At 35.9% G+C, this 23,554-nt stretch overlaps 1 protein-coding gene across 12 annotated transcripts in view; it reads left to right on the forward strand.

The window, feature by feature from the left end:
* Window positions 1-23,554, forward strand: part of ZMYND8 (zinc finger MYND-type containing 8) — a 98,865-nt gene that overhangs the window by 60,318 nt on the left and 14,993 nt on the right. For all 12 annotated transcript variants that reach the window (XM_034413837.3, XM_087889139.1, XM_087889140.1 and 9 more), the window contains 11 exons: window positions 1,567-1,659; window positions 2,795-2,882; window positions 4,029-4,084; window positions 5,044-5,121; window positions 6,974-7,089; window positions 8,290-8,771; window positions 12,410-12,550; window positions 13,075-13,227; window positions 13,763-14,260; window positions 21,222-21,614; window positions 22,986-23,176. In XM_034413837.3, the coding sequence (XP_034269728.2) occupies window positions 1,567-1,659; window positions 2,795-2,882; window positions 4,029-4,084; window positions 5,044-5,121; window positions 6,974-7,089; window positions 8,290-8,771; window positions 12,410-12,550; window positions 13,075-13,227; window positions 13,763-14,260; window positions 21,222-21,614; window positions 22,986-23,176 (2,289 nt within the window). The remainder of the gene's footprint in view (window positions 1-1,566; window positions 1,660-2,794; window positions 2,883-4,028; window positions 4,085-5,043; window positions 5,122-6,973; window positions 7,090-8,289; window positions 8,772-12,409; window positions 12,551-13,074; window positions 13,228-13,762; window positions 14,261-21,221; window positions 21,615-22,985; window positions 23,177-23,554) is intronic.

The following is a 23,554-nucleotide window of genomic DNA, read 5'->3' on the forward strand; positions in this document are numbered from 1 at the left end:
AGATCCACCTCCGTCACCCCATCCGAATCTACCCAATCAGAGTCCAAGCCTTCCCGAATCTGAGTGATTTTGTCATGCAGGAATTGCACAAAATCCTCAGCCCTGCCCTGTAAGGGGTCTTCTCTCGCTCCCAGATGAAGGAGGGAGCGGGTCACCCTAAACAGAGCTGCTGGGCGGTTCTCTGCAGACCCAATAAGAGCGGAAAAATAATTAGATTTTGTCACTTTTATCGCCACTAGGTAGATCTTAATATGAGATCTCACCAGTGTTCGGTCAGATTCGGAGCGGCTGGCCCTCCAATCGCTCTCCAGGCGTCTTTTCCGGCGCTTCATCTCTCTCAGCTCCTCGGAGAACCAGGGAGCCAGCTGAGATCGGCACCGGGTCAGAGGCCGCAAAGGCACGACGCAGTCCAGAGTTCCAGTGGCCACCCTATCCCAGGCGGCCACCAATTCTTCAGTTGCGCCGTGAGCCAGTGCCTCAGGGAATAGCCCAAGCTCTGTCAGGAACCTGTCAGGGTCCATCAGGCGCCTGGGATGGAACCATCTAATCGGCTCCATCTCCCTGCAGCGAGGGGTAGCGGTTTGAATGTCCAGGCAAAGGAGAGAGTGATCAGACCATGACAAGGATTTGATGACTCCCCTATTTCCAGATCACTCTGCCACTGACCAGAGACAAAAATCAGATCCAGAGTGTGTCCCCCCATGTGAGTAGGGTCATGAACTGAGTCAGGTCCAAGGCCATCATGGAAGCCATGAACTCCCGAGCCGCCATAGACTGACTATCTATCTATCTATCTATCTATCTATCTATCTATCTATCTATCTATCTATCTATCTATCTATCTATCTATCTATCTTATCATCTATCTAATCTGGTTGCCCATCTCACCAAGGCAATTCTAGGCAGCTTACAGTTATTCAGTAAAAATATCATATAAAACCTTAAAAAATAAATAAATACCATAAATTTAAATTTCACTTTTGAAGAGGGAGAGCATTGTTAGATCTGCTGTGCGTTTTAATGTTTATTTTTATTTAATGTTTATTAATGTTTTAATAAAAAACACTTAAGTATAGGCTTGGGGGAGTCTCTAAATATGAATGTGTTAAAAGTTAAATTAACACATATACGTATGTTTGTTATACATATATGAACATATGACAATTATAGGGAGTCGTCAACCATAATTAGGACAGCAACATGGTCATGATCATGTGACTTTGAGATGCTGCAACAGTCATAAGTCTGAGGACTGGTCTTGAAAACTTAACTTTCAGCACTTTTGTAATTTTGAACTGGGCAATTGTAAAAAGAAATCTACCTGTACAGTATGTTGTTCTTTGACCATGAATGTGCAGTGAATGCCAATGATTATAATACATGAAGTCTGGTTTTCAAGCTTTTACAGGATCAAATTTAAACAATTGATTCTTGCTCAGTTTGATTGATTAACCAGATTGCAAACATAATCACCCTGGTTTTGACACACTATTTGTTTTTAATCATTATACTTGTTTTTAATAGGATTTGTATTGTAACTGTAATTTTTTGTGTTTATTGAAACAGACAGAGCCATTTCAAAAGCCAGTTTCACTGGATCAGCATCCAGATTATGCAGAATACATCTTTCATCCAATGGACCTTTGTACATTAGAAAAGGTTGGTAGACAGGAAGGAAATTATTTCGCTATATATTAGATCATTTTAATTTTTTTTCAATTGGTTGATGTGATAAATATCTCTCTTTCAAATGTATGAAGTTCATTAAGAAATCCATTAAGTGAAAATATACGGAGTTGGAAGGGATTTTATCTTACTGGTCATTTAATCCCACCCATCCATTTGGACATCTCTGACTAATAACCATCAAGCCTCTGATGAGGATCTCTTCCAAAGGGGACTCACCACTTCCTGTAACAACTTGTTCCATCGGTTGACAGATCATAGAGACAAAAAGATTCCTTTGACATCTAGCCTCAATCTCCTTTCTTATATTAATCCACTGGTTCTGGTCCTGCCCTCTGGAGCAATAGAGAATGTCCACCTCTTGCTGTATGTGACAGCCTTCTTAATTATTGTCACGTGTCCCCATAGTTGTCTCTTTTGCAGGACAAACGTTCCCAGAACTTTAACATAGAGCCAGTTAGTTGTTTAGTTTTAGTTACTTTTATCTAAGAGCCTTCTGCTTTTATTTCATTTCTGAGTTTTGGAAATAAGGGCATGCAAAGTTTCTGACAGAGTGGGAGAGGCAAAGAGTGAGATGTTAGTTCTCTAATTTAATTTAACTACAGAGGGCATTCAAATATCTGTTTTTTAGAATCAATTTTGAGGCTAGCTTCAAATGTGATTTTTTATTTTATTTTAAAGGACATAATTTAAAAATATAAAGTACCTGATTCTTTTTTTCAAGTGTATTATGGTGCTCTGTCCCATGATACAAAGTAGATTTTCATATATAAAAAAAAAGAAATGACAATAATAATACTTGTTTCAAAATTCCTATAATTTGGTCAAACTTCAGTAATTATATTTAATACGCTGTAATTATATTCAAATAAAGTTGGTAGCCAAAATGGCACCTAATTGATTATATTGAGGTTTATAATATCTAACATCTTTTTGATAACTCATTCCTGAATCTACTGTTTACTTCCAGTTGATGATTATTCTAATTTTAATCTTTCCATTCATTTATTTGGAATAAAAGTATTAAGAAAATATGATATAGTAGATAGCTTCTGGATTTAGATATTATTTCCTCATTTTAATACAATATTTATATTATCCTTTTCAGAATGTTAAAAAGAAGATGTATGGTTGCACTGAAGCCTTTCTGGCTGATGCCAAATGGATTTTGCACAATTGCATTATTTACAATGGGGGTACGTATATGCGTATTTCCTTGAAGTAAGGGAGATGTCACATCAACCTGATAAACTTGTCATTTTACTGCTGACTTCTTTGTTGATTCTGCTCATCAGAATTTGGCTGTGAAATCCACAAATATTAATTATGTAACCCTAGGGACGCTGTAAAGCCCATAAGTGCGAGGACCAATTGTAATGTTATTTATTCAGCACTGCTCTAACTTTGAATAGTCATTAAACAAGGCAGTCAATAAGCAAGGAAAACCTCTAATTAATTTTTATACAATAAATTGAAGTAAATGGCCCAAAGATTCCAAGTAGAAAGAACACAAACCTTTTCAAAAATGTATTAATGAAAGTGGTATGAGTTTTCCATTGTTCCTCTAATGTCGTTCACCCCCCTCCCCCCCCCCCCCCCGGGAAGGCGTTTGCGATGCAAATCTTTCCCAAATCGGTCTGTTTTTTCAACATCATAAAATCTGCTATCAATAGAAGGAAACACGTTGAATACAGCCCTAAATGACTCAAAGAGTAAATTTATCCTTTCTCCATAGTTGAGGGGAAGATTATCCAGGAATGGGTTGTAACTCTGCTTCTCTGTCTGAAGACCAAGTCATCTTTTTTGGCCACACCTCCTTTGACTGGTTCCTTCCCAGTTAGACTCGGTCTTCTGTCGAAATAGAGACTGAGAATTTGGAGTTCTAAACATCATTCTTGGATATTCTTCTAATTGTAAATGTAAGAATTTTTTTAGATAAGATGGGACCGTTAATATTTAATATTTTTAGCTGAGATTCTATAAACAGGTCTTTGAAAGTAGCTTTTTTCACATTGAGGTTTTATATTGAGATTAATTGTGTGTGTTATATATTAATGTATAAACTGTGAAATATTTTAGATCTCCTTTACAATAATGCTATAATTTGAAAATCTAAATAAATAATATCAGGTGTGATATATCTAAGATATGTTCATTTGTCTTTTAAATTGGGTCAAAAAGGTGCATTTAAATTGATTTCTCTGGGAATGTTACAAGGTAACACTAAAGAATTTTGCCTTTTGAAACATGCATGTCAAACTATATGTTTGCACCCTAGATTCATAATACAAATAATAAGTATGTTTTGTAACAGATTTAATTAGATTTACCTGTTTCCTCAGGAAATCACAAATTGACACAAACAGCAAAAGTCATAATTAAAATCTGTGAACATGAGGTATGTATTTCCAAGTTAGCATTTATTTTTATTATACCAATTTAACTAACAATTTTATGTAATGCTAGGAAAACTTAGAAATCATAGTTTTAGTATTTACATAATATAAAATGAAGTAGAATTTCAAAATTTCAGGAATTGAATAATCTATATTCCAGTTTTTAGATTGCAGTCCTCTTCTCATGTATCTGTACATAAAATATGTATTTCTGCATAGACATATATGGAATTCCTGTGCCTATTAAGCATATAGACTAATTGTTGTCATAAATATCAAGTTACAATTTCAGATTAAATATAAATCAGACTATAAATTATTTTCAGTAACTTGGCTATTTTATAGCATTATTCAAATATATTAAGTTTATAAAAAAATCTGTTTTGAAAAATATGGATCTAGATTTGGCATTGCCAAGTTGAAAACACCTTTGAAAGTATTAAGATAATAGATTAAGTCCAAAGTTAATTGACTTTTTCCATATGTAGTGGAAGTGCAGCTTTCTTCCTTCTTCACTCCTCCAAAATAATCCTAAACAGATTGTGTTGATAAATATTGTTCCATCAACAGATAAAGGCACATTGTATGCCATACAGAAACATAAAAAGTCTGAGGATCTTATAAAAACTCAACATGCCAACATCCTATAAATTTATTGCTTAAATTAAGTTTTTCTTATGCAAAACTATGACTGTTGCTATCAAGCACAATGTTTTCACACTTTCCATTTATTTATATATAGTCATTGTTTACTGTATAGTAAAAGACTGATGTTGAATCTTGTGAAGCAGCAAAAATTAGTATGCATACATTCCTGAATGCACAGCAGGACAAAATAATTATTTGGGGTAGAAAATTATAAATGACTGCCATGTTACTCTTGATTGCAGGATAGAATAGAATTGTAAATGCATTTAATCTCATGCTCCAACTCCATAATAGTTCATTTTTGTTTTTACAGATGAATGAAATTGAAGTATGTCCAGAATGTTATTTAGCTGCTTGCCAAAAACGAGAAAATTGGTTTTGTGAACCTTGTGTAAGTAAAAAAGGAAGGAGGGGGGGTTGTTAAATGATAAATAGCATATATAGAAGCACAGTGGATTTCATTTTTATACATATTGTTTTAAATGAAGGTTCTTCTGTTTGTGCTCAAAACCCACACACTGCCGCTGATAATTAATAGAAATTGAATAGTTAGTTTTTTTTTCATTCTAGTATCAAGAAAAAATATAAGTGATCTAGATTTGGCTAATATTTCCAAATCTTAAAATCAGTTGGCACTATTATTCCGGCTTACATACTAGAATCACAACTCAGCTCTGAGGCAAAGCTTTTTCCATTGTTTCATCCCTGCTTTGTCACCTGTAGTGAAATGACATTAAACCCTCAAAGCATTCAAATATAATTTTTTTGAAACTTTTGAAATCTACAAACAATCAGCTTTTTTTTTTTTTTTTTTTTAAATCAAATCTCAGAAGCCCTTACTTTTTTCTATAAAGTATTACATTTATGCTGTAAAGCCTGTCATTTATATGTTTTTAGCCTGCCTGGAGTTCTTGTGATTTGGAGAATATACAGCAAGTCCCTGTGTTAAGAACACTCCCGTTAAAGGACAAGCCATAGTTAAGAACAGAGCCCATTGGATCATACTCCAAGTTAAACATATAATGATTCAAGTTAAATGATTCATTACTCAGTACTACTTATACAGCATTATACAATAATACCATTCCAGCTTCTATTCAAATTTGATTTAAGAACAGGCGTTGGAAACAGAACCTTGTTCTTAAACTGGGGACTGCTTGTTTAGTAGTGGAACTGTTTGGGAATGATATGCATCATGATGTGACATATGCATATGTACACACATTTTAAGTAGCAATAGCAGAAGTTTTATTTCTTTTGTGCTTACAACTAGCACAGTATAGATGTGGAATTAAGAAAAACTGAAACAGTAACACATTACAGTTAATCCTCACATCATGATATAAAATATGGTGCCTTTAAACTCAAAAAATCCATAACAGATTTTGTTATTCTTATTTTATTGTTATAAACTATAAATTATATCTATGTGTGATAGACTACATTACATTCTATATGTTGCAAAATCCTAAATAACTTAAGTGTATACTTACGTTCATGTGATCCATTTAACCTCAAAATGACAGGAGGGAAGTTCAAAAGTAATATTAGAAAATATTACTTCACAGAAAGAGTAATGGAAGCTTGGAACCAACTTCCAGCCGAGGTAGTGGGTTAATCATTAGTAATTGAATTTGAACATGCTTGTGATAAACACATGTCCATTATCCAGCAAATTTAAAAATAAAATAAATTTAAAAATAATTTTAATAATTTTAATTAATTAATTAATTAAAACAAAAAGGCAGGCTTAGACCTTTTTCTGCTAAGTTTTCTATGTTTCTGTGAAAACAGAGAGCTATATAAAAGCATTATTTGCACCACCCAAATGTAAGCATTTTCCTGAGCATATTCCCCTGCAATAGTAATATTCTGATTTTTTAAATTAAAATTATGAATATTGTATTTTGAGGATGGAGTATCTCTACGGATTAGTTTAAATTGATTTGATATTTGAATTATTGTTTTGAAGTTATCTCTGAACATTCAGAATGAGGCACAAATTCACTGGCAACTTGTTGCTACAGAGAAAACAGGTTTTAAAAGAAGACAAAAATTGTTTTAATAAGATGGGAAAACTCTCAAAGCTATACAAAGAATGACTTCATTTAAAGTTGTAAATTTGAGACATTTTTACAATCTCAGTCATATAAAAACTATTGTCTTGCATGTCAGCAGTTAGAAAATAATGCATGGCTTAAAATAGTTTTCTCACCATGTGGTCACTATGCACTTTCCTCTAGAGCAATCCACACCCATTGGTTTGGGCTAAACTCAAGGGTTTCCCATTCTGGCCGGCTAAAGCACTGAGAGATAAAGATGGTCAAGTTGATGCTCGTTTCTTTGGTCAACATGACAGGTGGGAATTAATCAAAAGATGATGAAATAATTCAGATCATTCCTTTTTAGTGAATGATTAGGTGGTAGCTGCATATGTTAATATTCTGCAAATAGTGATTTTTTGTACAGAATATAAGAAGCACATTGGGATAACTCATTTTTAAAAAATCTAAAAAGATAACATAATTTTGTCCACTGAAGCGATACATTTAGTCAATTTTAGTAACCGATGTTTACATGTTACCAACCACGACAGAATTATGAATTAGAAGGTCCATTGTAGTTAGGATTTGTAAAAGGAATTTTTCTTCAGAAATGGTCATGGTGGACCATTAACTTGAGTGCTGTAAAAAGGAGGAATTTTCAGGGCTGGCTACATAAAAGCTCTAAACCTCAGTGTAAATCATGAGGGAAGGATTTATCCCACATGGTTTGAAAGATTTGATATTTGTTCAAGTGACAGAAAAAGCCTCTTTGTTCACTGCTATCATTTCTGTGATATAATTACAGGATTTCTAACTATTTCTAGTATTCTTTACTTAACAGGAAACTTTATGTATACATAGACTTCATGAAGAGAGCCAATTAAAATATGGGCTTTTATTTTTATGAAGAAAGTAATTATTTTTCTGGATTTTGACTAGTATCCTCAAATATGTAAAAATGTTTATATTTATTATAGGGGAGCCTTCTTTTACTGTTGGTCAGCATGAGACCACCAAATGTAACAGTAGAAAGAATTATTCATATATACTAATAGTATTTGGTTGATCAACTTAGACCTAGGAAATCATCACATATGTAGAATGCACTAAATGATAATTTAAACTAATTTGCTAAATGATTTACTGTGCAACAAGAGAGTAACTGAAGTTGACGGTTATTTCTTTGTTATTGTATCATGTTCAGTTTAAGAAATTTGAATTGTAATATATAGTCTTCTTTTGCATATCATCTGGTATTTTTAGGTTGGATTTTGAATTTCCTTAATTGATTTTTAATGAATTGTTTTCAAAGCTGTATTTCTAGAACTATTACTTTTTTCTGGGGACTGATTAAATAGACCTTTCAGTTTACAAGTAATTGCTAAAGTTTCTACCTTAAGCATATATCAAACATCCATTAAAAAGTGTAACAATTGCCTTTAACAGTGTTTAGAATGAAATAGAAATTAGATACCATACCATTTATATGGTTTCTTTTACTGTCTTATTTGCAGGGCCTGGGTTCCAGTAAATAATTGCTACCTCATGTCTAAAGAAATTCCTTTTTCCGTGAAAAAGACTAAAAGCATATTCAACAGTGCAATGCAAGAGATGGAGGTTTATGTGGAGAACATTCGTAGAAAGTTTGGTGTATTTAATTATGCACCTTTCCGGACACCATATACTCCCAACAATCAGTACCAAATGTTGATAGACCCTTCAAATCCTGGGGCTGGAACTGCTAAAACAGATAAACAAGAGAAAATCAAACTTAACTTTGATATGACAGCATCACCCAAGATTTTAATGAGCAAACCTATGCTAAGCAGCAGTACTGGACGAAGAATTTCCCTAACAGACATGCCACGTTCACCAATGAGTACAAATTCATCAGTACACACTGGATCTGATGTTGAACAGGATGGAGAGAAAAAAGCAACCTCTAGCCACTTTAGTGCAAGTGAAGAATCCATGGACTTTATTGATAAAAGTACAGGTAAGAGTACAGAAATAAAATTGCTTACATCAATTGGTGGTTGAACTTTAACATCAACCAGTGCATGGAATTTCATAAAACTGGAAGGAAAGTTTGTCTAATGCTTTATAGGATATATTACTACCGGTAGACTCAGGTGCAGCAGTATTCCTAAAACTTCTATCCAATGTTCTTGGGACCAATTATAAGAATAAGGTAGAGGAGTAAAGTTTGTCTTCCACACTAATAACGGTAAATTGTGGTAGATCAGTCGCCTGGGAAGAATTTAAATTATAATGTAGGGAAGAGCCATGGGTTATTGAACAAAAGGTATCACAGTAGAGGGGCTTCATGAAGGAAGAGGAGCATGATGTGGTTATTTGGTTCAAGCAAACTAGTACATAGAAAAATGCTTTATAGTCTTCAGGGTTAATTGGACTCTTACTCCCATTAGTATCCTTTGCACTCAACAATTTTTCAGCAAGGCGTCTGCTTAGTGCCCTGAAGATTTATATCATATTACATCATTGTGGATCACACCCCTAATTTAAAAGAATTTAGTAGTCTAAGATAAAAATTAATTTCTGGTTGTCCTCAGCTGCTAAATTATAATGAAACAGAATCAGAGTTCAGAGAATACTGAAATGATAAGTACATAATAATAGGGATTGGATTTCAAAATATTTCATGCCATTCTTACAGTTTTTTATACATTTTTCTTGGAGTATAGGAAAAAAGTACTTACCTTTCAGAAACAAGATTTGACTTACAGTCAAGGGCAAAAATATTAAGATAATAGAAAACAAGTTAATTTATTGTTTCAGGAATATTTATGTCAGCATCACTATATTTAACATTTTTTATGTTTTTGGAAATTTGGGCCACAGATAAATGAAATAATCTGATCTTGAAGAAACTCAGAATTTGCTTTCTTTTTTAAAACCGATGCTTGCCAAATGTTAGCATTAAGCAGAATAATCTATTATAAGCCAACTATAATTATTATAATCTATTTGGAAAGCTCAGCTATTCTATACCAAGCATTATCCTCAACATACTAATCTGCACCTAATTCCTTAGATGAATGACAAATAATATCAGAAGACTACCTACATGTTGATGTACGGCTATTTCTGATATAGAGCAAAGAAGTAAATGTTACTTCATTTGGATCCAGTCTGGATAACTTTGAATTTGATATTTTTCTTTAAATAATTGTTTTTGTTCTGCTATTTAGCAATTTACCTATGGAAAGTACATTTAAAACATTTTAGAGTAATTTTTAAAAAATTGTTATGCATTCTTGTTTTAATGACACTTTTTAAAATAGAACTGAACAAAATAAATTGTGCCTTATTTATTTGAACAATGACTTTGAGGTTCTAAATTGTACTTTACTAGATTTGTGATATTCCTGTTATATGTATATGTATATGTATATGTATATGTATACATACATACATACATACATACATACATACATACATACATACATACAAACTAGTCATCAAAATCTTAAGACGATTGAATATCTCACCTAATTTTGAACTTCTCTTCTCATTTCATTTATATTTCTTGGATATTTTATGGAAAGAAAATAAAAATATTAGAAATAAATGCAGTACTTATGTATATTCAAATATTCCTAGTTTAAGAGTTTGTAGTTTATGTTCTCTTGTGAAAAAAAATCGATCAGCCACTTCCCAAAAGCAGGATTTTTTGGGTCTGTCATTCTATACTTCATGGCTTTTGCTTATGGCTGCCTGGGCAGTTCTTATTAGCTTGTCTTTTCTCACCTATTGCCTTCAGATGGATTTTTCAAAGTATTATTGTTATTCTGTAGACCTGATCATTCTCCTGGTCTGTCAGAGTTCATTGCAAAAAACAAATCCAGAAGCACACACAGATAAATAGATGCAGCAGGATTCATTAACTTCTTTATATACACAATAATACAGGAAGTAAGTTTACAATACCAACAGCAGATTCACAGTTTCATTTCAGCTCAGATCAGCAGACAAGTTCACACACACGCGCGCACACACACACACTGGTTTCAGTTTCTCTTTATAGACTCAGAAGCTACAGACTAAGACACACCCTGGCTTGAGTCTCTCTCAGCTCCCAATTGGCTGATTTAGTTGCTATGTCTATTCATTGGCTGACCTTGTTACCATGTCTTCCCAGTCATGAATATTCTGACATGGTCTCTATTGATCACTTTTTCATTATTTCACATTGACCATTATTTAGCCACAAAGGTTTGTATTAACCACTTTAAGTTGCATTAGAAAAAATGATGTGAAAACAAAAGATTACTCATGGCTTTGCTTTTAAAGACTAAACAGCATATTGAAATGTATTTTATAACATAAATCTTATCCTAGGCTTCTTGCTTAGCTTGATACCAAAAGGGGAAGTTAGAATATGATTTATTTTTGCCAATCATTATATCTGAACTGTCTTAATTAATGAGTAATTAAGTGGCAGCATATAAATGTTCTTGGATGATCCCTCAAAAGCTAGACATAATCTGACCTTAAATGCCACTTGATGAATGAACATCAGGAAATACCAGGACTAGGTTAGATTGGATATTGAAAAATCCCTGAAGATAGCAGTGACAAACTACAACTACTTTGCTACCAAAGAAACTACATGAGCCATAGTGGCACAGTGGAGTACAGTACTGTAGGCTATTTCTGCTGAATGACAGCTGCCTGCATATTTGGCAGTTCAAATCTCACCAGGCTCAAGGTTGACTCAGCCTTCCATCCTTCCGAGGTGGGTAAAATGGGGACCCAAAATTGTTGGGGGCAATATGCTGACTCTGCAAACCACTTAGAGAGGGCTGTAAAGCACTGTAAAAGCCGTATATTAGTTTAGGTGCTATTGCTACATAGACATAGAACAGAAGTCATCCAGAATTGAACATACCTCAAGGGAGTCTTTTTGCTTTGAATGTTTTTTTCAGAAAAATTAACCATTAAATGTGGTTAATTATTAAATATGGTTCATATTTAATAAATAATTAAATGTGAAATTTACTACAAGAAAAATTTGAAATTTAAATAGCTATAAAAAAGAAAGAATTCTAAAATTGAATATTCCTGTTCTAAAATGCAAGAGTTAGCAAGTTCATATTTTACATAATTCTTGATTTATAAAAGCATTCCACCTATGTTCAGTTTCCCCTGAATATTGGTTAAATCAATTTTAAAAGGTGATAAGAGTTAGAGAGAGTGGTTAGAAATGCATGTTTCATTGGGAGTCTTGAGGAAATTTCTCACTACTTTTGTACCTTGCTTCTTATTTCTTTTCTGTATAGTGCCTCAGTGAGGACCTGTTGTTGCTGTGAGAAGACATTAGACCATTTAATTTTGACTCCATGGCCAACATACAAAAGAACTACATTTGCATGTTCCTTATCTATGTTTTTTTTATTGATTTTGCATATGTACCTTATTGATCATTTCCCACATGTGAGAAAGTGTTTGTTCTGTTTCAAAAGCAATTTGTGACACCGTGTAGGCAGGGTATTACTGTTCAAAAAGTAAGGGGAAACAGGAGTTACAAAGAGGGGTTTGACCTTTATCTCTGCCTAAATAACCTCAGCATATATTTGAAATTTACTTTATGTCAATTACATTCTTTTTCAGCTTCTCCAGCACCAACAAGGACAGGCCAAACAGGAAGCTTGTCGGGTAGTCCCAAACCTTTCTCTCCTCAACCATCAACTCCTACAGCTGCAAAGCAAGAAAGAACATCTACTCCAGGCAGCATTCTTAATCTTAATCTTGGTAAAATAACATTGTCCATAATGGATATGAGATTTACGTATGATAGTGGTGATTAGAGGGCGCACCTGCTTGCAACTGCTGATACTAAATTTTGGATTAATATTCTCTTGGTTTTCAGCCTAAATGCAATAGGTACAGCTGAAAAAATTGATCAGTTTTACTTAAATATGATGGATGATTTTATGTGAGAGCACTGATTGAAGATTGGACCGACTATATTATAACAGTATATGGAACTTTTGTATCAACTTAGCCAAGGATCGTTTGTATCCTTATTCAGGGTATTTATTCACTGGCATAAGGAATGTTCAGAGTGTTGACTAGGTACAATCTTATACATAATTAAATACATAATTCTTATCTTCTTCTGTCCTGTCCTAAAATAAGCTATTGTAAGTTTCTAATCGTACTTCCAATATTTGCAGTAGTAATCATTAATAATAGTTAATGAATGTAATTAAATTTGTTTGTGTTTGTTTAAAATTCAGTTACTTAATGGAAATATTTGTCACTTAATATTCTAGATCGTAGTAAAGCTGAAATGGATCTGAAAGAGTTGAGTGAATCAGTCCAGCAGCAATCTACTCCTGTGCCACTGATTTCACCAAAACGACAAATTCGCAGCAGATTCCAGCTGAATCTGGACAAAACAATAGAGAGTTGTAAAGCACAACTAGGTATGTGTGTGCATTTGATATGATTGATTGTATAGCCACTGAATACATTCTTTTTGTCAATACTTCATAAATATCATGTGATGATACAGTATTGGCTCTGTATCCAAAGAAACAAAGATTCAGAGCCCTTCGTGTTCTGATTTTTGAACAAGCAAATGCTACTTCCATACAGTATTAAAGAAGGATTTTCTTTCACAGGATTTTGTAAGATTTGAAATCGGTGGGCTGCTATTGCTTATTAGTATTATTTTGATTGATTATTATTTGATTGCTTATTAGTAATCTATGACTATCACTAAGTGTTGTATCTTATGATTCTTGATGAATGTTTTTTTTCCTTTTATGTACACTGAGAGCATATGCACCAAAGACAAATTCCTTGTGTGTCCAATCACACTTGGCCAATAAAGAATTCTATTTATTCTATGATTAGATATGTTATATGCATGTTCACTGATTCACATGACTTTATTTTTAAAGAATAAGCTATTGGAAATAAATGGGGGTAAAAAAATTGTTTCTTTTTTATGATTAGGAATCAATGAAATATCCGAAGATGTTGCAGTAGAGCATAGCGACTCAGAGGATTCTGAAAAGTCAGACTCCAGTGATAGTGAATATATCAGTGATGACGAACAGAAATCCAAAAATGATCTGGAAGAAGAAGAAAAAGAAGGCATAAGAAATGATAAAGAACCTTTAGTTGTTAAAAAAAAACTAAAGCCACCGACTCCAACAGAAGAAAAAGAGGAAATTAAAAGTACAAGCTCAGAAGTGGAGAAAATAAATAGCCCTGCCAAAGAGAAGGCAAATGTAGACTCTGATAAAGAGCTTTCAGAAAAGGGGAAAAGTTTGTCACATCCCACAAAGGAAAAACTGAAAACTAAAGAAGAGACAGACTCACCAACAGTGCATCTCGGTCTAGATTCTGATTCAGAAAATGAGCTGGTTATTGATTTAGGTGAAGACCAGTGTGGCCGTGAGGGACGAAAAAACAAAAAAGAAGCCAAGGAATCTCCTCCTAAACAAGAAGGTAGGATACTTCAACATTTTTTCTTGATCATGAAAATACTGAATACCACTTTCAGAGCTGTCCTGAAAGCCCTTAATGAAATATTTTTTTATATTTCTAAACTGATGAAAACAATTCATTTAAAAATGGAGCTATTACATTGTTCTACCTTTCTGCAACCAAAACTATATGACTTTTACATAAAAGAAACTTTTATATAGTAGGAAGGAGTTGGAAAACTCAAGATAATCCAAAGATGTCTTCAGGTGCAAAAATACTTGAGGAATATAAAAAAAAACTACTCCAGAAAATCAGTACAAGTAGTGCTGCTTTAAGGTCCATTTGTTCAGTGACTGTTCAAAGTTATGATGGTACTGAAAAAAATGGTCACCACGATGTAAAAAAGATGTGGAGACTCTAGAAAGAGTTCAGAGAAGAGCAACAAAGATGATTAGGGGACTGGATGCTAAAACATATGAAGAACGGTTGCAGAAACCAGGTACGTCTAGTTTAACAAAAAAGAAGGACTAGGGGAGACATGATAGCAGTGTTCTAATATCTCAGGAGCTGCCACAAAGAAGAGGGAGACAAGCTATTCTCGAAAGAACCTGAGGGTAGGACAAAAAGCAATGGGTGGAAACTAATCAAGGAGAGAAGCAACTTAGAACTAAGGAGAAATTTCCTGACAGTTAGAACAATTAGTCAGTGGAACAACTTGCCTCCAGAAGTTGTGAATGCTCCAACACTGGAATTTTTAAGAAGATGTTGGATAACCATTTGTCTGAAGTGGTGTAGGGTTTTCTGCCTAACCGGGGGTTGGACTAGAAGACCTCCAAGGTCCCTTCCAATTCTGTTATTCTATTCTATTCTAAAATGGACTTCCAGCCAATTGCCACCTTCATGGTCACATGATAAAAACTCAGGCCAGCCAGCCTACATTTATGGCTGCCCCTCATCACTTAGCTCTTCCTTGTCATCTTTGCCTGCCTTCCCTTCACTGGTCTAGCCATCCCAGTCATGCATGGGACTCTTGGGACTTGCCATACTGTGGCTCTGGGGTTACTTGCACCCTGACCCATTATTGCTACGTTTGTGCTGTGCCTCACACACCCAACCCCCTCATACTTTGGCGAACTGCACCCTCCTCTTTCTGGCAACAGCCATGCCCTGCCACATCTTGCCAGCCAACTCTATCCCAATCCCACAGTGCATGTGCCTTGCTGACCATTCACACATTTTCCTCTAGTCACTTTATGCTCACATGGTATGTTGTCTGCCACCCTTGCACCCATTGCTTCCTTCACCTAAGCAGCAGCCATCCCCACCCATGCCTTGCCAGCCACCTGCATACCTTACCTTAGTTCCACTGCACTCGCACTGCAGACTCTCCATCAGTACTGCTGTCCGTGCATTGCATCTTGCCAGCAACTTGTACACCCATCCATACCTCACCAGGCACCCATGCACCCTCCCTCACTGGGCTGCAGCCACTTAGCTGCCTACCCACCTCCTTATAAACCGTCTGGTACTTGCAACTTCTTGCCAGTTTCCCCATTGACTTTGCTTTTTGGAAGCTGGCAGGAAGTTACAAGGAGGTTCTCACTTAACAATATGTAATCCTCAATGTAAAAACAGCAGTGGGAACTTCCACGCTGTTGTTACAGAATTTGCTATCACTTATAAATGTGGTCATTATGTTGCACTTTGCAACTGCATAACTTAGCAATGTAAATTCCAATTCTAGTTACTGTAGTTAACTATGGACTATCTGTAGGAAAAGAAAAAGAAAAAAGCACGAGAGAAGAGAATAATGTGAAAATGGAAATAGTATAGGCCAGTGATGGCTAACCTTTTTGCCATCATGTGCCGGGGGGGCGCGGGCACCCATGCCCACACCCATAATTCTATGTGCATGCACGTGTGACCCCCCCAACATTCCCCTCGCTCCTGGCATGTGATGGCCCGGTAGGCCCGTTTTTCTCTCTCACCAGGCTCCAGAATCTTTCTAAGAGTCTGGGGAGGGCGAAAACGGCCTTCCCCACACACCTCCGGGGGCCAGAAACGGCTCCCAACTTCCAGTGGGACCGGAAGACCCATTTTTTGCTGTCCCCAGGTTACAGCGTCTTTCTAGGAGTCTGGGAGGGCGAAAACAGCCTCCCTCTCCCCCCACCCCCGAGTCCCTCCAGAGGGCGAAAATGGCCCGTTTGCCAACTTCCAGTCCCACGGGCCATTTTTGCCCTTCCCAGACTCTTAGAAAGGCTCTGGAGAAAAATGGGCCTTCCCAACCACTCCCTGAGGCAGGAAATAGCCTGTTTCCCTTCTTCTGGTGGACCCAGAAGGCCCAAAAGTGCACGCTGGAGCTGAGCTTGCGTGCCCACCGATATGGCTACATGTGCCACCTGTGGCACGCGTGCCATAGGTTCACCATCACGGGTATAGGCCAATTGGGTGAAGTGGTGTAAAAAATCTAATTGTACTGTCGTAGTCAACAAATGGATATGATTAACAAACTGTTCCTCCAGTGGCTTGTTTAGGGTGTTATTAAAATAAGTGACTCTGGCTCATTTTTTAGAATGAGTCAGGAAAAGAAGCTGGATTCATTAAACCAAATATATGGAGAGGGTAAAGGAAATAAGTTACATCAGTTGCACAATATTACAATACAGTAGTGAGATTAGGTCAATTTGGATTCCCAGTCAGAAAAAAAATCCCATACTTCTCAATTGACATTCTCATGGCTAAAAAATTACTTAGAAAACCAACAAACTGGAAAGGGTCCAAACAATCATTTTATGAATTCAGAGCTAGCAGGTTACAGCCAATTACTGGTCTCTTGCCCAGTAATGACAAGAGCAAGAACCACAAAGCTGCACAGATGTTACATAATAAAGTAATCAAGGATAGTTTGTGTGCACAGAAATCCTAAATGAAGAACTGCTTTATAACTAACCTTTACAGAAAACTGCCACAAGCACAGGGTATCTGTCATGATTTCAAAACATTTCAAACACATTCTTGGAAATATAACATAGCATTTCTTTGAAAAGTCTTTGAAATTGAGTTGAGGTTCTAATTGTTATTCTATCAAGCTGATCCTGCTTTTACAGTAGGAAGAGTTAAAGAAGTATGGCAATATATATCCTTGATTCTTGCCTCCTCTCAAGGCATGAACTCTGGTCAATTATCTCCTGACTGGCACAATACGTGAGAGGTACAGAAAAGTACACCTAAAGAAACATACAACAGTGCTATTCCTAAAATAAGTAACTATACATATTGATTCAAAGTTCTTATTCCAACCCACCACAGCCACAAATGTCAGTTCTGATTAAATCCACTTTTTAGTTCAGAAATATTTTTTAAAAGAATTGAAAGGAGAGGTTAGTGGAATAGGATCTTCTAAGCTTTTGATTCTCTTTAAACAAGATTGCAAGGAAGAAATCTATTTGCTTGGAGATTGGTAGGAGAGTCCATGGAGTCAATTCATGCAATTTGAACATGTAGAGTGTCAGGCCTAGAAGCCATTCTTTTCATTGGATCTTCAGGCCTGCCACATTTACTGTGGGAAATTGGGAGGGGGGATTATATGGAGCCTGGGTGATATATAGTCATAATAACATTCCTTTCTCAGAAAGTCAAGGACATCTTGCCCTGCACCTGGACGGCTGGAACTGGGAGACATCTCCAGTTGGCACAGTGTTGGCATTGGACCATGTAATGGACATCTGGGTGTTGGGCAGGGACTTGAACTTTCCTTTGGGTGGGGAAAACCTGGAAGCTTTCAGATTTGAGTTTTCCCAGATGTGCCAATATGACATCTAATAAAATGGGACTTTGAGGAAACTCAAGCCTCGGAGTTTTCTTTTGTTGGGGGTGTTACTTGGAACCCTGAGTTCAAACTAGCTACTTTATTATTCTGTATACCAATTTCACAAGAATCTTCCCAGTCTAGCAGATTTTCCTGGGAAAGACTAGATAAGGCTCAAAGGCATTCAGGGTGTGTATCTGTGTGTGTGAGTCAGACCTTGCCTCTTGTGTTTACATAAGGAATCCACACTTGTGATAGTGATTTGGCATATGCTAGCAGGGAATTCTGACTGTTCTATTCCAAATAATGTCAAGGAAGTATTGATTGTGTTTTATAAATTACCTACCATAAGTAGAGGAAAATAGAATTGGAAGATTGTTCATTATTACCCTTCAACTATGCTCATTTTTCTAAGACATTTTTGAAATTACGTTTTTCTCTTAAAATCTAAGCAGCATATTATAATTGGTGTAGTGGTTGGCCTAGAAACCAGAAGATTGTGAGTTCTAGTCCTGCCTTAAGCACGAAAAACTGGATGAGTGACTTTGGGCCAGTCATTCTCGCTCAGTCCAACCCATCTCATGAGATTATTATTGTAGGGAAAAGAAGGATGTTTGCCACCTTGAGTTAATTATAAAAAACTAATAAAGGTAGCTTAAAAAAATATTTTAAGAATTGCCCTTCCTTTTTATTCAGCCATATCACACTACTGATTTATACTCAGTTTGTGATTAAGTACCTATATTGTCTATTCTGCATTCAATTTCTTTTCCTAAGTAAAAAACCTCGAATTTATTTCGAGTTTAGCTCACACGTGTAACCTGTAACTTTTATGGTTATTTTAAAGTTCTGAAGATATTAGAAGATATTATCCGTGTTACCTTCCATAAGAATTTTCATCTGCAGAAAATATCCTAGCACTTATAGCTTAATTATTGTTTCAGAGGGAAATATTCAAAAGATCCAGGAGTCATTCCTTAGGAAAATTAAAAATTAAGAAAAGAATAGATATATGAACCTCTGCTCAGATACAAATGAAACAAAACTGATAGTATATATAGAATAGATATATGTGTCTTATGCAAAATATGAATGCTAATACAGCTAAGGGTTTAAAGAGTTCCCATATCGCTTGATGAATGTAGTTGGGACCAGCAACTTTGTTAGTAAGTGACACATTTGTTAAGTGAGACATATGACCATGACGGACTTGCAGCCTCATTTACGCCCTGGTCGTTAAGCAATTCACTCATACTTGTTAAGCGAGACATCACGTGATGCAACTTATGTTTTTACTGCCTACTTCATTGACTGCTTGTCAGAAGCTGACTGTGAAATTTGTAAACGATGACCACAAGACATGACAACTTTTGTAAATGCCCACCAATTGTAAAGCACCCAAATTTCAATTACATAACCTTGGGGACTCTGCAACAGTCATTGAGTGTGAGTTCCAGTTGTAAAGTTACTTTTGCAGTGCCATTGGAACTTCAAACAGTCACTAAACAGGGCAGTCATTAAGTCAGAATAATTTATACATATTATGCAAGGGTGATTCAGAAACATCTATTTCATGATTCTTTAATAAAAGATTAATAGATCTTATTAATTTGTGTGTTACCTGCTCCTAATGATCCTTTATTTGGGCTAAAGCAGCTATTGTTTCTTACCCATTTTTCCTTATTTAAATATTATCCAAAATTTGATATTTTTTCTTAGTTTATATGGGTACATTACACAGGCAATCCTCAACTTATTTATTTAATTTAGTGACCATTCAAAGTTACAACGGCACTGAAAAAAGTGTCATGGCCATTTTTCACATGACCAAAATGCAAGTGGTTCATATTTATGGCGGTTGCAGTGTTCTGGGGTCATGTAATCAGCTTTTGTAACCTTGCAACAAGCAGAGTCAATGGGAAATCCAGATTTACTTTACAACCATGTTACTAACTTAACAAACACAATGATTCACTTAGCTGGCAAGAAAAGTCATAAAATGGGGCAAACTCGTTTAACAAATGTTTTCACGTAGCATAAATTGTGGGCATCATAATTGTCATAACTCGAGGATACATAGTATATATTATAGGATACATATAAAAGATACATAGTATTATGTCAATTTGGACAAGAATCTTCGGAAGAGTAAAGAGTAAACCTCTGGTCTCCGTCACCGACCCAGATTGGATTTTGCTGTCAGGGTTCCAAATAATACACCCATAGAAAATAGAATTCTGAGGCAGGCAAATTCCTCAAAGAACAGTTTTATTGGATACATCATATTGGCAAGACTGGTGAAAGCCGACTATAAAAGTTCCCGTGGCTTTCACCTAATTAAAAGTAAACATTTCTCCTTTCCCCCAAGTCACTGGTCACGCTGTCCAATCCAGGAGCTGGCCGGTTGCTTGGTTACTTCACTCCTCTGGCCAGCCACCTGTGAGAATGTCCTTGGGTTCCCACAGGAAAGCTTTATTGTTTTGGCTACAAAACCCCATCTAACTATTTCCCCCCCCCCCCCCCACTCCCTCCCTCAGCTATGTTCACCTCAGAGTTGACACTTGCAGCAATATCCTGGGTCATATATATTTTGCCTTCATTCATAATATTTCTTCCCCTTGAGGGCCAATTCATTCTATGTAAACTGAATGATTGCAATTAAATCAAAATTATTGCATCTCAAGTGGATCATTGTCTTACATGCCATCCAGAAATCTTTAAATTTCTCTGAAAATCCTGCTTATCTGGATCTTGCTTAAAATAAGTGGACTCAGTGTTGTAAATGCCTTGATTTCAGTTTTACTGTTTCAAAATCTGAAGGAAGATTTCAGGCTCTGATACCATGGACGAATATAAATCCATGACAAAGGATATTACAAACAGGACATATGTATAATACAAAATGACAGGAGAGTACAAGAGTGAAATGCCAAAAGTTCAAAAAGTTTAAACTCTCTAACCAAATTATATACAGTATTTATTTTCATTTAATCATACTTGCAGGTGAAACTATTTTTGCAAACCCTTGTAAATTTCTTTCTAAATCTAAAACAATAGACTTTTCACTTGATAACAAAGAATCAAATGCTTGGTAATCTATGTTTTATCATATTCCCTTATAACACTGAATTTCCAATAAATCTTTGTTCTTGTTTTTTTTTTTAACCTGGTTAGCTACAGTTAAAACCCCAGTTCCTTCAAGTGTCAACAGTCAGCCTCCAGTTGAAACTCAGGTGCTTACTCGATCAGCATCCCAGACACCCCCAGCTGGTGTTACAGCTACAACAAGTGCTGCTTCTGCTGTCAACACTCCAGCGGCAGCTACTGGCAGTCCCGTAAAAAAACAGAGACCTCTCCTACCAAAGGAAACCGTCCCAGCAGTGCAGCGGGTAGTGTGGAATTCTTCAAACAAATTTCAGACTTCTTCCCAGAAATGGCATATGCAGAAGGTACAAAGGCAGCAGCAGCAACAGCAGCAGCAGCAGCAGCAGCAAAATCAGCAGCAGCAGCAGCAGCAGCCTCAGTCTTCCCAAGGAACAAGATACCAGACAAGACAGGCAGTGAAAGGTATTGCCCACCTTTCCTAATGTCTGCTCATTGCAATACGTTCACAGTAGTTGTGCTCAGACCTCAGATATGAATTGCACAAAAATGAGGAGATCATCAAACATTCCACTACTATATATAGTAAGAAACCTTTCAGTTGGAATATGAATTGTCCAGTCCTTTTATCGATGATTTAATTAACCAAGTGGATTTAATATAAAAATAATATAAGAACACAGGTTATTATGATAATAACACTGTAGTTAGTGATAAGTTGAATCTAAATCAGGGGTGTCAAACTCGTCAGGTGACGTACTGTGACTTTTCTTCCCTTTGCTAAACTCGGCATGACCAGCTTGTGATGCATCCGGCCCGCAGGCCACAAGTTTGACACCCCTGATCTAGATAGACCATCCTGTAAAAGGAAAACCTCCCCTCAAATATGAAAGTTTTTTGAAACCAGCAGATGCTTTCCTTATGCAGGATGAAGCGGTTATTTTTGCTGACCATCCTTTCTTCACAAGTGATTACTGAGCCCTTCACAGCTACATTGGGGGTGGAGGGAAATTGCAGGAGAAAGAAAAAATTGGATCTATCTCTCTCTTTTTTTTTAAATTTGATTTATATGCCACCCTTCTCCGGAGACTCAGGGCGGCTTACAGTGCCTTACAATCTTTGATTGTGGACTGAACTGTCTTTAAATAAACCTCTTGAGTTCATAACGTATATTAAGGAACAGTTATGATTATATTTATACCAGCAGTCTTTCAGATATTTTGAATATTTATGATATACTAGTATATATTATGACATATAGTATATAATAAAACAAATTGACTTAAATCTACTTAATATTGTCTGTATTTTGTTTTAAGAAATTTAAATATTGCAGTCTTTGGAACTACCACTTCTTTTTTTCCACTACCACTTTGGTTTTACACTCAAACCTTTTAAATGATTTTGTAATGTTCTAGTTCAGGGGTATCAAACTGGCGGCCCATGAGCTGCATGCGTCACGCGCAGGCCACACCCACCCCAGCTCCGTGAAGGGGAAAAACATCACGATACATCACATGATGGCAACATGATGCCGTGAGTTTGACACCCATGTTCTAGTTGTCCTAATAAGCATAATGCCTTATTAATTGGTGAATACCTACAGGGCATTTTACAGCTGATAAAATCAGCATGTGTACTCTTATGTTCCTGCCCTTATCTTAAGGCTGGTTTTACCTGTTAATAACATCATTCACAGATTAAATAGTATTATAGTTCTAGTAACGAGACTGAAAAACTACCAAATAATATTTATTTCAGAAGTGACCTCTTTTTAATTTTCTAAATGCCTTGAAATATATAGTAACTCATTTTCAGATTTGTTTTGTCTTCTAGCTGTACAGCAAAAAGAAATTACTCAGAGTACTTCAACGTCAACTATCACCCTGGTTACAAGCACTCAGCCTGTTTCTATAGTAACCAGTTCTGGATCAGCAAATACACTTTCATCTTCAGTTAATACAGACTTGCCAATAGCAACAGCTTCAGCAGATGTGGCTGCAGATATTGCTAAGTATACTAGTAAAGTAAGCTTTTTAAAAAAAAGTGTTATTTAATGCTTGATTTCAGTTAATGCAATTTTAACATGTACAGAGGGTTCATCATTCCTTTGTTATTTTCACCATTCTCATGGATAGGATTAACATTTGAGCTCACAGAAGAACGTAGCAGCAACATTTTAAGTTGTCTCCCTAATGCATAACCAGAAGATGTGTAATTTTTTTTTTACTTGTTCTGTGTTTTTTGGATAAGAATAGAAGGGGAATATTAGCCAAAATATTGTGGGTTGACACCAATACTTTTTTTTCTGCAAAACCTGGCCAACCTTCTTTAGGCTGAGAAACTAAACAGGGTTAGGTACAATTAGTACTTGGATTGGAGATAGCAGGGGTGTAGGCTATACG

The sequence above is a fragment of the Pantherophis guttatus genome, chromosome 3 (assembly GCF_059756535.1).
Source record: "Pantherophis guttatus breed Tessera chromosome 3, ASM5975653v1, whole genome shotgun sequence".
NCBI classification, from domain to species: Eukaryota; Metazoa; Chordata; class Lepidosauria; order Squamata; family Colubridae; genus Pantherophis; species Pantherophis guttatus.